General features: G+C 41.3%; 1 protein-coding gene across 1 annotated transcript; it reads right to left on the bottom strand.

Moving 5' to 3' along the window:
• Positions 1 to 641: 641 nt before the first annotated feature.
• On the bottom strand, positions 642 to 10,730 carry lmx1a (LIM homeobox transcription factor 1, alpha; the record flags this gene model as incomplete). Its single annotated transcript, XM_083940161.1, has 7 exons — positions 642 to 784; positions 1,567 to 1,764; positions 2,046 to 2,130; positions 2,572 to 2,649; positions 3,338 to 3,525; positions 4,302 to 4,522; positions 10,552 to 10,730. The coding sequence occupies 7 exons, from the start codon at positions 10,728 to 10,730 to the stop codon at positions 642 to 644; spliced, it is 1,092 nt and encodes a 363-aa protein (XP_083796287.1).
• Positions 10,731 to 13,532: the final 2,802 nt, after the last annotated feature.

The following is a 13,532-nucleotide window of genomic DNA, read 5'->3' as shown; positions in this document are numbered from 1 at the left end:
GACCCATACAGCTGTCATAGCCCAGCATTTCACAATCTGATGATCCACCCAACAGCCAGGGGAAGATGCCTCGCTGACCTGTCACCTAGATTGGACTGATAAGCACCGAGGATGGACAGACCCGGCTCTAACCCTGAGCATGAATACCCCATCTTCATAATAAATCAGGCTGTGCTCCGTACTCACAATATTACAACACACTTTATATTGAATATTCACTGTATCATAACCATTATTTATTTATCATTGTTGAGTCTTTCAAGATGAACAGCATACATACACTGTGAGAATAAATACAAATACACACCCAAAAAGTTATTTACATTAGTATATGCAGTTATGATCTCATAATCTAACATTCAAACATAGTGAGAGAGGTCCGGCAGCATCATGCATACACAGGAGCCTGTGTCGTGCAGTGGGATTGTAAAGCATAAGAGGCAGTAGTGTAATCATGTTTACAGTATATGCACGTGCACATGGTATATTGCATGGTAGCCTATCACAGTGTACCCAAGTCCCCTTGGCGGCGACCGCTTCTTCAACTGCCTTGTGCACGGTACAGACAGATAAATGGGGAGACCGGAGGGCATTGCAGAATGAGGGAGACACACCGTTCTCACTGAGTCCGATCTCCACCCTCAGGAGGTGAAGTAAGAGTCCTGCATGGAGTAGAGGCGGTCGATAGGGGTGAGCAGAGAGGAGTCACCCAGGGACAGGTAGTCGCTGTCAGCCACATGACACAGAGGGTCTCTGTCCATGTCACCGTACAGACCCTTAAAACCTAAAAAAAGACACAACGTTATTGATCACTTTTTTGAGGAGGCACTTCAACAATTTCATTATTCAGTTTACTCGTCATTAAGAGTAGACATATTACTCAGCCTCTGAAAACCGTTGTATACTGTCTTCTGTGGATCTAGAGGGAGCTTTCTAAAATTTGACAAAATAACCATAGTGATGTCATCAGGGTGGAGTTGCATTATGGGAGCCTCGGCTATAGCAATTTTAACCATTTTTGACACAACTATATCGCTGAAGTATGCTTAAGATTATAACGTTTTTATTTTGAAGGTGTAAAGGACTTTAGAATTAATTTGCACTGCACAACGGATGGACAAAATAACATGAGCACTTATAAATTCAATAAAAATATATTCCATGAATCGAATTGCATGTAAACAATCACAAAGAGACTGTAAAGTGTTTCCATATAAAGCTTTCACTTGATCCCTTGCTAAAAGGAAAATGTGAGTTATTCTTCAGCACAAGAGCACAGACCCCAGGAAATATTACTACAGTGCTGAGGATTACTGTTATCCAAATAATAATAATAATAATAATAATAATAATAATAATAATAATAATAATAATAATAATAATAAACACTATTGTGTATTTTAAAAATAATAAACTTCCAACTACTGCGATTTATTTTATGCAGAGAATAATGACAATAAATCATATTTCATTTTATAATCCTTAGTTGTTGCTTTATCAGTGTCATTAATCATTACTTTAAGCATGTGATTCTCTATCAGGATTTGACAGCACTGAGGTCTTTACCGTAGGGGTGCATGTGATCCCCTGGCATCTGAGGTGGGGTCAGGCCCTGTCTGAAGGGGTCCATGTCATAGTCCTGCTGCTCCAGTGTGGTGAGCCCCATCTGCTGTTGCTGCTGCTGGTGCTGCTGCTGCTGCTGAATGTGGGTATAGGAGGACCCCAGGTGCTCCATCTCAGAGGTCAACCCACCACAGGGGGGCGCTGTGGGACACAGGAGACACACAGGAGCTGTTTACTGCTACTTATTACAGTAATGTCTTTAATTGACTTTTGCCTTGTGCTACCTATCCTGTCTTTTGTAATATTGATTACATAATGTCACCTTGAAGATATATTTGAGAAAAAAAATTGTATTTCTCATCTTCTTTGAAAATTGGGCTTCTCATTGCTGAGAAGGAAGAACACAACGTACATATAAGTGATATCTTTAGGATATCATATCATACGGGAGTAATAAAGCAGGTTTTCTAATAGCATAATACCTGTGTGATGTGATGGGTGCTCTTGCTGCTGCTGAGTCTGCTGCTGCTCCTGCTGCTGCAGCTGTCTCCTGGCCAGTTTCTTCATCTGAAAAAAATCCACCAGCAGATATAAATCTCACATACAGGCCTAGTGTAAAACATTTTTACTCACTCCACAGTCCCTCTGCCACCCAGGCATACGAGCGTGTTCATTCAAGTATTCAAGTATTAACAGTGAGGTAAAGGACATCTTTCAGTGGAGGAGGGAAACCAAACATGAGCCCACTTTGTGAGGAAATATGGGGTTTAATCTGCAGTGATCTCGCTGTGAGATGTCATCAGTTTCCTGTATGAAGAGATAACCAGGCTGATTTCCACTCTGGCATACAAACATGGTGCAGAAAGAGTCCTTTTATTAGTAGCGCATATGACTGACACTGACTCTGTGTGTGTGTGTGTGTGTGTGTGTGTGTGTGTGTGTGTGTGTGTGTGTGTGTGTGTGTGTGTGTGCGTGTGTGTGTGTGTGTGTGTGTGTGCTTTGTATTACTTTGGCTCTTTGGTTCTGGAACCAGACCTGCACAACCCGGACGCTCAGACCAGTTTCTGCTGCCAAGGTCTCCCTTACCTTGGATTAAGATTCATGGGGAGGAGAAAGTAAGAAAGGGAGGGTAAATATTAGAAAATGGAAACAGAGAAGAGGTCACTTGAAGGGTAAAAAAAGCTGTATCGCTCCACCAATCCACCTCAAACAAGGAGGAAAGGATGAAGCATTTATCGTATGCATTTCTGAAGGAAAGAACTGCTTTCTAAATGTCGGTACATTTGGAACTGTTAGAGTCAAGTCTGCTTTATAATGTAGTCACGCTTATAGCATATCTACCCGTCTGCCCAACAGCAGTACAGCACTACTATATACAGTGGATAGCGGAAAGCCTGCCTCCTGAAATAGACAGATTTCTATACGTATAACAGCAGGATAGCAACACATGATTCAATGGCTTTCTGTCCACATTACATACAATTTGAGGATATCCTTATTCTAAGAGATTCAATTATTATTTTGTTAAATTAAACAGCTACTCCTCAGAATTATGATGGTTTTTAAGACTAGTCTGTGTTATATCCTCAGTAAAATGACAAAATCCTCAGTTTTTAGTAGGAATTGCAGTGAGAATGATGGCATGAAAGAACAGTATATTTTTTGAGACACACTGCAAAAAATGCCATTTGCAACAAAGCCTGTATTATATGGAACAGAAGCTACAGAGCAGGGCAGGAAGTACACCTGGGTGCACACAGCAAAAATACTCTACCTTTCGGCAAGGCTTAGATGAGACCTCAAAGGAGGCTTTAAAGGTCCGTCTTTGTTGAGTGGTCAAAATGGTGCGTGGCCTTTTGGGACGTTTGCCCTCCAGGTCTTCAGATCTAACTCGTCTGCCTGTAGCCCTCCCAGATTCCTCCTCCTCCTCCTCCTCCTCCTCTTCTTCATCTTCACTTTTACCTAGTGGGCAGACATGATTGAAAAGCAATTACAAGGCATTCACATCAAGAAGACAAATGTTGAGAGATGGATAGAAAAAGGAAAACACATGCAATCAAATGGAGATGTTCAATGCGTCATTTGCATTCAGTTATTTTCTGATATTGAGCTGTAGTTTATTTTTTAACTCAACCTGCCCGATCTCTGCTTCAAGTTGTGGTTGCCTGCATTTCCCAGAATGCTTTATAACACTTACATTTCTTAATGAGTAGAAAGACAAGTTGAAGCTTGTTGTATTTTTTGTTGTTTCTTGTGTAGCAGTTGTAGTCATGGCCACTTTACCCGATGCCAAAGGGTTATTTTGTCCAAGTGCTGGTGTTATTTTATCATATTACTGTAGAGTTATTTAGCAAAACAAAAATATGGTTTTATATATTTACCCAGTGTTCAAACTCGTGATCAAAAATGGATTATTACAAAACGGCTTGCCTATGATGTTCAGAATTTCAAAGAGTACATCATAACAGTTCACGACCATACCACATTTAAATTAGGGTAAATATCTTAAAAGAAGTGTAATAATAAAACTAACACTGGATCAGAACAACCAAGTGTCTTGTGTTTTATAACCCAGCGATTAGTAAGTTATACATGTACACACACACACACACACACACACACACACACACACGCACACACACACGCACACACACACACACACACACACACACACACACACACACACACACACACACACACACACACACACACACACACACACTGTCCTCAGCCTGTACCTGTGTCAGAGGAGGTCGGGCTGGTCACACACTGGTGGTAGTCTTCTCTGGCACACAGTAGCTGTCCCTCCCTGAGGACACAGCGGTCTCCAGTCTGCAGGCGGCAGGAACAAACGCTGCAGGTGAAGCAGCGCAGGTGGAACACAGCGGCCCCTGCACGCATCACCAGTTCCGTGGGAGAGATGGCCTCCGCACAGCCCCCACAATGCACTGCAAACAGACTAGAGGGAGAGATAGCAGGGTGGGGGGTGTAACAAGGGAGGAAATAGAAAGTAAATGTGAGAGCTCAGTAAATAACAGAGAGTAATGCTTTTGTTTGGCTGCCTAGAGCTTGAGTATATGCTAAGACACTTGAGGACCCCTCACACTTCAGTAAAAAGGGACTCCATGAGAGAAAAAAAAAATGCTTGGTTGACTTGGGGAATGTTGCTGAGTCGAGCTGTCACTCAAAACAACTGCCGACCTGACTTCTCCCCTCTCCTTCTCCTCCTCCTACCCCGACCACTCAGACACATACCCTTAGCGTGGCGGGTGTGCATCTTAGCGCCTGGCAACCAGGACTGGTGAGCTTAGCCTCAGAGACTGTTGCCGTGGCTCCGGCTGCCTTGTCCGAGGCTGTGCTCCTGGAGAGGCAGGAGAAAAGCTCTCGGCAGGCCATGGCTCCAGGCAGAGGGGGGGAATCAGATGTCCCGGTGGGAGAGGCTGAGCCGCCGGTCCCATGAATTATCTGCGGAATTATCCCTAAGTCTGCTTAACCAGAGCGGGACAAAGACAGAGCCAGCCCCCAAGCAGCAGGACCATTGTCCGCTGGCTGGCACCGCGGCATTTTGGGTCTGTCACGCAGGATGATGCGTCATCATTCTGGAGCTGGCGTTTGTCTCCAGACCTGACTGGGTCACCAGACTAGTCAGCCCAGAGGCATGAGAAAGTGACAGCCTTTTTACCATGTTTTTGTTTTCACATAAATACCTCATGCGGCCCATAAGGAGAGTCTCTATATATCACTGGTTCAAGCTGAGATTTAAAAAGAATTGCTGCAACTTTGTAGCCATAGAAAATATTTGGAGCATTAAAGGCCAGCTTACTACTGATGCAACTATTCATGGACAAAAAAAAACCATAATAACAGAATAATATTGTACTTTAATATATATCTTATATTGGCCATCTGTTCCCTAGAAAAACTTTTTTTAATGGTAATTTTCAATCAATAATTGAATGTTTTTTTATCCCAGAGAGACAGTATGGGTTTCAGTGAAAGGATGCTGTGTCCTATGCCCTTTCAAAGCACTTGCACCAGAAATTACACTCCACGAAAAGGTAAAATATATTTATTTCCTTTTTGTGTTGTGGCACTAATGCCTAAAGAAGTTTTGACATGAAAGTAAAAATAAGCACCTGTATTAGTAATAGTGAATCCGAGATTTATCATTAACTTTCAAGTGAAAACAAATAATGCATTTTCGCTTCCTTTTTGTATATACATATGTAAAATAGATGTTTACAAACAAACAAAACCTCAGTCTAAACGTAAAGCAAACACCCAGGTTGAGACATCCCTGTCAAAAGGTCTGGAGCTGCAACATCCTAAAGGCAAACATTGCTGGGACCTCTCACTGTTGCTGTGGGGTCTCTAGGGAAACGGTAAAGCCCATTCCCAGCAGCTCAGGAGGGTCAGTCGGGCTGCTTGACCCATCCGAGTCGTCTGCCTCACGGCCTCAATGGTATGCGCTTTAATATGGCTGTCTGTGGTATGTGCATTCCTGTGGCAACACAAGATGCATCAACGAAAACATTTTCAAAGGAAGTGTGGCGGAGGAAATACCCGGAATGTTTCTGGGTTTCTATGATACAGCAAAGTACGTGATTTAATATCTCATTATGAGGCTAATGCTAAATGTCAGCGAAGAAGAAACTACAGGCACTGATGAGATCATTCAGGTTTCGAGAATGGCTTTTCCATTATACGCTTTGTCCAATTGGTCTCATCGTACGCAGTATTCTTAAGAGTTGTTAATGCAAAGGTAAGAGTACCTCCAATACTTATGGAGCAGCTCAAGGTGTTTAATATTTCAGAGTTTCCGTTGACATGATTGGCCAAGAGGCCCTGCTCGGAGAGCGGGAACACTCAGTCACGCTGGATTTAGACATGGCAATTAGTGACAAGATCATTACAGAGAAATAAGTCAGCAAAATCCTGCGCTCCTCCACACTGAGGAGGTCAGCCACTCTCAAGGTAGATGCACTGTATAATAAGATGAGTGTTTTGCAGAAATGCACACACACACACACACACACACACACACACACACACACACACACACACACACACACACACACACACACACACACACACACACACACACACACACACACACACACACACACACACATTTTCTCCACTGCAAAGCCCTCCTCTCATTGTTCTTTCCCTGACTTCACTGCTGACCTTTGGCAGACAGTCTGCTGGTCTAGTGGACATGCAGACAGACAGATCCTGTTTCTGGATCAGGTTAACCTGGATCCTTTGCTGAACACACACACACACACACACACACACACACACACACACACACACACCAACAGAGACCGTCTATCAGATACAAAGCTGCCTGCGGGTCAAGTGTACCGCCAGTCACAGCACTGATCTGACGACCAATCTGCTGTCCAGTCCACCTGTCCACTGAACCGTTTAGCCAATCTAAATCTAATGATAATCTGAGCAACCCAAAGATCACATTGTCCGACAGCAATTTGCATACTGCTTCATTAAATTACACTACAGTCTGTTGTGTGTGTGTCCTGTAGGCAAACAAACTAGATGGACAAAATGTGTTGTCTTGTCTTGGAGAGCAGTTATATAAAAATAAACCTTATTATGTATCATAAAATATAATGCTGCCATGGATTAACATTATTACTGTTGTGTAATTACTGAATATAAGTACTAATATGGATATGGTATATGGAACAAGAAATATTGAAACAAATGTATTAACTCACCAAAATAAAAAAAAATAAAAAAATCAACTAATCATTGATGAATTACTCTGATATTTCAGGATTGAAGAGACTTATATCAATATCATGAATAATACCAAAGTTTTAAATGAGTTGAGATGTTATAATGTCATTGTGTCACTAAAGAAATAAACAATAAGGTCAGTTAAACTGTAGGTTTGTCACACTTCAGTTTATCATCATTTTCATCATCATCTGTCTCAGAGCATCATAATGTGAGAAGACATTTTGGCAGACTCCATTATTGATCCTTTAAATCACATTTTTGTGACTCTTTACATTTTTTTCCTTTTCTGTATGAGATTAAAGGTGCTTAAGTAAATGCAGTAATGCAATTATGCATCCATAAATGGTTACATGTCCCTTTTTTGTAGTTGACTAAATGCAAGTTTTACATTTTTTTTTTTTTAAATAATTTTTTGTTTTTAATCTTGCTTTTGTTATGTGTGTTCAAAACAGATGGCTGCCCATCATAGAGACTAGGCTCTGTCTGACATCCCTGCCTGTTAAAATGAAAGTTCTTGTCACCACTGTTGCTCATGGGGGAATTGCTGGGTATCTGTAAATTACAGAGTGTGGTCTAGATCTATTCTGTGAGGAACGTGTCCTGAGACAACTTTTGTTATGAGTGGATACTATAAATAAAATTGAATTGGATTTGTTGGTGTTGATTTTGTTATTTGGTGTTTGAATTATACTCTATGAAATCTCAGTTTCCCTGAGAAGGATTTGGTTTAGGTTATCTTAGATATGAACCCTCTGCATGTTCTGGCATAAATCTAGACAATAATCTTGTGTTATAAAATAATTATCCATTCACCACCTGATACTAGATGTGTATGTTTAGCCTCAGTAAAACAGAAAAGCATTGATGGATTTGGAGTGTGGAGGGATAACAAACTACTGTGTTCAAATAATTAAAATATTAACTGGCATTATTGTCTTTAATCTTAGCTCTTTAAGCACCAAGTCTGGCTGGCACTGATTTACCACACATGCGGGAGGAAAAAGCGGGTGAGATTCAGACAGAAGATACAGCGTGTGGTCAGAAACAAATGCTGTCACAGTATGGATTAATTGTCACTTATGAGCTGGCTTCACACTAGTCCCGGATCAAAAGAAGGGAGGGAGCTGAACACAGTTTGCACTGCGAGAAAAACACTGGCACGCTTTTTTAAAATCCTCATCTCGGACAAAAGTGGTGCCCATGTGTTATAAGGTGTCGTAACCTCAGACAGGACGAGAAGGGAGGTGGAGACGTGAGACCTCGGAGGCAGAGCTCTGGCACCAGGCCTCCTGCTAATTGGTCAGGTCAGATATCTCACGGTCGGTTGGGCGTTGTCCCATTGCTTGACACTGGGGCTGCTGTGAGCAGAGCTTTCCAGATGCCGCGGCACATAACGCCAGGGCTCATGGAGCGCACTGTCCCCCAAAGTAAGTTCACACCATCCTCACCGTCTCTCTCTTGTAGGGATGCACCAGACCTTCTGACATATGGCTCTACTCTCCTAATTACCTCTCAGCCTTGCTCTTTTCTCTGTGCTTTGGCCAAATGATCTCCACTGATCACGCTAAGCACTTTGAATTGTGTGGTTTTATAGAACTCCACTCTGATTTAATATCAGTTAAGGTCTTTACATTAGGGCATGGTCACCGTAAAAGAAATGGGCATGTTTTAAATGTTCTGCTATCACGAATACTCTGCTCACTAAGGTGCACAGGCCTCCAGCGCTGCAGTCTCATTTAGTTGAACAAGATGGTGGGGAGCGTTTTGGATCAGAAAGTGTAACATTTCGTGTTTCCCTGCCTGCTTGGCAGAACAACCATCACTAAATTGTTCAGAAATAATGTGAGCTGCTGCCTGTTAGGTTGTGCAGGTTTTGTCTTGGCTCTTGTTTAGGTGAGAGCTTGTTTTGGAAGAAGAACGAGGGGATGAGGCAGTGGCAGTGGGTGGGTAGGAGGGAGTCAGGCAATGGGTTATGATGGTAGGTTTTTTTTTGGAGGGGGGACCGCCTCATCGATGCGACCATATGTTGTCCCCAGCTTGCAGTTGCCACGCCAATGGGCCTCGTAATTTTAACACATTTTGACAATGTGTCAGTTGAGCTCTACCCCTGGTTGTGTGCTGTTTGTGTGTGTGTGTGTGTGTGTGTGTGTGTGTGTGTGCATGTGTGAGTAAGTGTGTGTGTGTGTGACCGTGCTGTTTTGTGTGTGTGTGTGTGTGTGGATCTATGCTTTGCAATAGTGTTCTCACATTCCTGCTCCCTCGCCACCCGTTCCATACAGTCACCTTGTTCTCTTAGTGCACTGTGCCAAGTTCCCTAGAAGTCAGCTTCAACCATACGCACATAAACAACTACATACACACACACACACACACACACACACACACACACATAGTGTTTGTAAACTATAAAATGTACCCGTATTTACAGCATGTAAAACTGAATAGATACGTTTAAGTTACTATAAAGAGAAATCACTTTTTCTTCACTCTCTGTGTTCCTCTCTCTCATACACACACACACACACACACACACATTCACACACACACACACACACACACACACCCACACACACACACACACACACACACACACACACACACACGTGTTCTAAGTCAAGGTCAGATCTGGACAAGGGTTCTGTTGTCAAAAAATAGACTTAATAACACACAGTAATTTCTGGAGCCAAAAAATATGACAAAATGAATAGAATAAAAAAATCAGTGTATAAAAGATATTAAATACACACAATTAGATATATATCCTATAACATTTAACTACAATGTTGGAAGTATATTTGCAACATGCATGTGCCAAAACTCAAACAAGAATGAGGTGCAGCTAAACTCTGATCATTTTAGCAAATTATATACATTTAAGCAAAGGATTGTCATCCAAAACTAATGCAAATTGAAAAAAAATATTTAGGCCATAAATGCTATGTTTGCTTTGAATTAAAATGGAAATATCAGTGGAAAAAAAGCATGGGTATAAAAAAATATTTTCATTTATTTTTTCACTTAAATAAAAAAATTGTAGGCCTATTTTCTATTTTATTATAACATAAAATATGAAAAATATCCTAGCATTCACTTGGACGCAGATGAATATGAGAATCTCCCAGAGGTGAAAAGTAAAATAAAGTGTGCTTGAGTGTTTTATGATTTCGGTAACATCAGGAGAAAAACCAAACAGTAATGGAAAAGCTGAAGCTCGGCACTCACTCAGCATAGTCCCGCTTGCAGTAAAGTTTGCGGTCCCGCAGAAAGCAGGAGTTCCTGAGCGCGTCCCCGCACGCTGCGCACCGCACACACTCCTCATGCCAGAGGCCGTCAGTGACTCTGAGCAGGAATCTGTCTCTGATCAGCCGGTGGCATCCGGCACACACTGCCCTCTGATCCATATCTACAATGATGGGGAAATCCTTTAATTAGGACACTTTTCCAATCAGCAGGGCCCAGATGAAATATCGACAAATGTGGCTGTTTGATGGAGGAGACATTAAATGCGACTTTTCTTCGTTACAATGGGAAAAACGTGGTTAAATATACAGTTTGTTTAACAAGAAAAATATCAAGACGTCGTTTGTTTTTGTTTAAATTTGTTGTCGACTCTTGTTAAGATAGACAAAACAGTCTATTAAGTTCGTCTGAAGACCATGTGCCAAACATAGCGCTAAAAATCAAATACCACAAGTTAAATTCATACTAAAAATGTGTTTTTTAAAATAAATTTCATAAACTAAAGCTTTATCAATATAATCCTGTCATCAAGTTGCACCCACCTAAGCATAATGCCGTTCGATCCACCATTGCAGTCCTCTGAAGAAACAATGTGAAATACATTTTGGACTTTAGTTAATTGAAGCAAAACGAATATTGTGCAATATCAATATTTCAAATGCAGTTGTGTAAGTTCAAGAAGTCCATACCTGTAAAGTGCGAGCTTCCACGCGTTAGAAAAGTCTTTAGGTTCTCAACTCTGTGTTTGGTTTTGGTTTCAGTCAGAGCATCTCCGGCGCTCCGAGTCCTACTGCAACTTGCTGCTCGGAGCAAACAAGCAGCGCATCAAAGTTTCTCCTCAGAGCTTCCGACGACCTCTCTGAGTCTACCGTTATTGACTATTTAGGCTTTCTATCAATTATCCTATTAGGAGTGAACGGGAAGGAGAGAGACAGAGAGAGAGAGAGAGAGAGAGAGAGAGAGAGAGAGAGAGAGAGAGAGAGAGAGAGAGAGAGAGAGAGAGAGAGAGAGAGAGAGAGAGAGATTCCTCCATGTGCAGGTGCCAGTCACCTCTCTCTCCCCTTCCCTCTGTTTCTTTCTGTCTCTCTTTCTTTCTCTCTCTCTCTCTCTCTCTCTCTCCCTCTCTCTCTCTCCACACACACACACACACACACACACACACACACACACACACACACACACACACACACACACACACACACACACACACACACACACACTGGACGCCACAAAGTTACCACAGACGCACATGAAAGGTTATTTTTTCATTAGAAAGCCATAATGCATATAGTGCTCAGGAAGTAAAGTGCAGGTTGAGAGGCCATACGTTCAAGGGATAGATTGTATTTACAGGTTTATTGTAGACAGACAGACAGACAGACAGACAGACAGACAGACAGACAGACAGACACTTTGAAAAAACTTTAAGTTTTAACCAAAGGGAGAGAGTGAAAAAGAATAATACACGAACATAAAAGGGATATAGATCTTATTGCATCTATTACCAGTTTTATTTTTTAAACATTTTTTAATATGCTAATGTTATTGTTATGAACCAAGACTTGGTTTCTCAAAAGTCTGGGTAGGTCGGTGCTTTTTTAAAGAAATAAAGAAAGAAATAAAGAAAGAAATAAAGAAAGAATGAAAGACAGAAAAACATATAGGCTACTGTATGCACTAGAGCTGGACTGATCACTTATTTTTGCAGCCGATACAATGTTGATACTTGAGCATTAAAAATAAAAAATTACATTTCTATCCATATTTTTTATACTACATAAACACATATAGTTCCCGCACGTTTTTGCAAAAATGTTCCTATAGCACCTAATACATATACAGTATATATGTGTTTTAGCATCGTTGTCTTACAACATATCAGGCTACTCTGACACCGACAAACTGTATCTCTGACAAAATAAATATAAACCAGTGTATCGGCCGGTCCAGTTTATCGGTCTGGCTCCACTGTGTTCCACATTTTAGTTCTTTTTACATTTGCATTCAATTGTATACAATACTTGATATCACCACCACCACAGATGTGATGAGAAGAAAGGCCTCTCTGGTGTTGAGTCCTGTAACTCTGAAAGAACCATGAGGAGGAAACACCCAACATGCTCTCAGTGCTGAGGCGTTTACATGCTGTGGACGCCATCTGGTGGCCAAGGGCTGGAAACATAAAGAAGACACTGCAGTTGTGTAATCCAGACCATCATCATCGTCTCAACCAAACTTGTACCAAGGTATGTTTAAAAATTCTGTTTTTCTTTTTTTAATTGCATGCCGGGGCCTTATTATAGGTTCATGGTGGCTTATTCTGCTTTCAGGAGTACGCAGAATATAAAAACATGTTGGTCGGCAGTGTCATTTTGTAAATCTTCCAATTATCAGTGCTACAAATTGTTGTGTTTTACAAGTAGTTACAGTGGTTGTGGGTTATTTTTTAAATTATTGTATTAACCTTTATTTATACAGGTAAAATCTAATTGAGACCCTGGGTCTCATTTGCAACAGACAGACTAACTGAGCATACAGGAGACACAACACAGAACACAAACAGTAAAATAATGCAGTACAAACTGCAAAGGAGAAAGAACAAGTTAAGTACAAGTTAAGTTATGTACAAGTGCAGACCCCCTCAGACTGTCTCAACAGCTTTCCTACAAGCAGTTTGAAGTCCCCTAAAGAAATAAAGCTGGACAGCTTCAGCCTCTGCTGGAGCTTGTTCCAGGTTGCAGGCGTAGCGTAGGAAAATGCCTTCTTGCCTGGGCAAGAAATGAATTGCTGTTAACCATTGGTAAGAAGGGTATGCAGTTAACAGGGATCCTTTCTCAATACACTGACAGATTTCAATATTATATACTGCAGCGGTATACAAAAACTGGTATCACACAGCAAATTAAAACCGGTTCTTCCAGAAGTATCAGTAAATGTGTAATATTTTATGACGTATTAAACAT

The sequence above is a fragment of the Echiichthys vipera genome, assembly GCF_963691815.1.
Source record: "Echiichthys vipera genome assembly, chromosome: 3".
NCBI lineage: Eukaryota > Metazoa > Chordata > Actinopteri > Perciformes > Trachinidae > Echiichthys > Echiichthys vipera.
The sequence above is the reverse complement of the archived record's forward strand: the minus strand, read 5'-3'. Positions and strand labels throughout refer to the sequence as shown.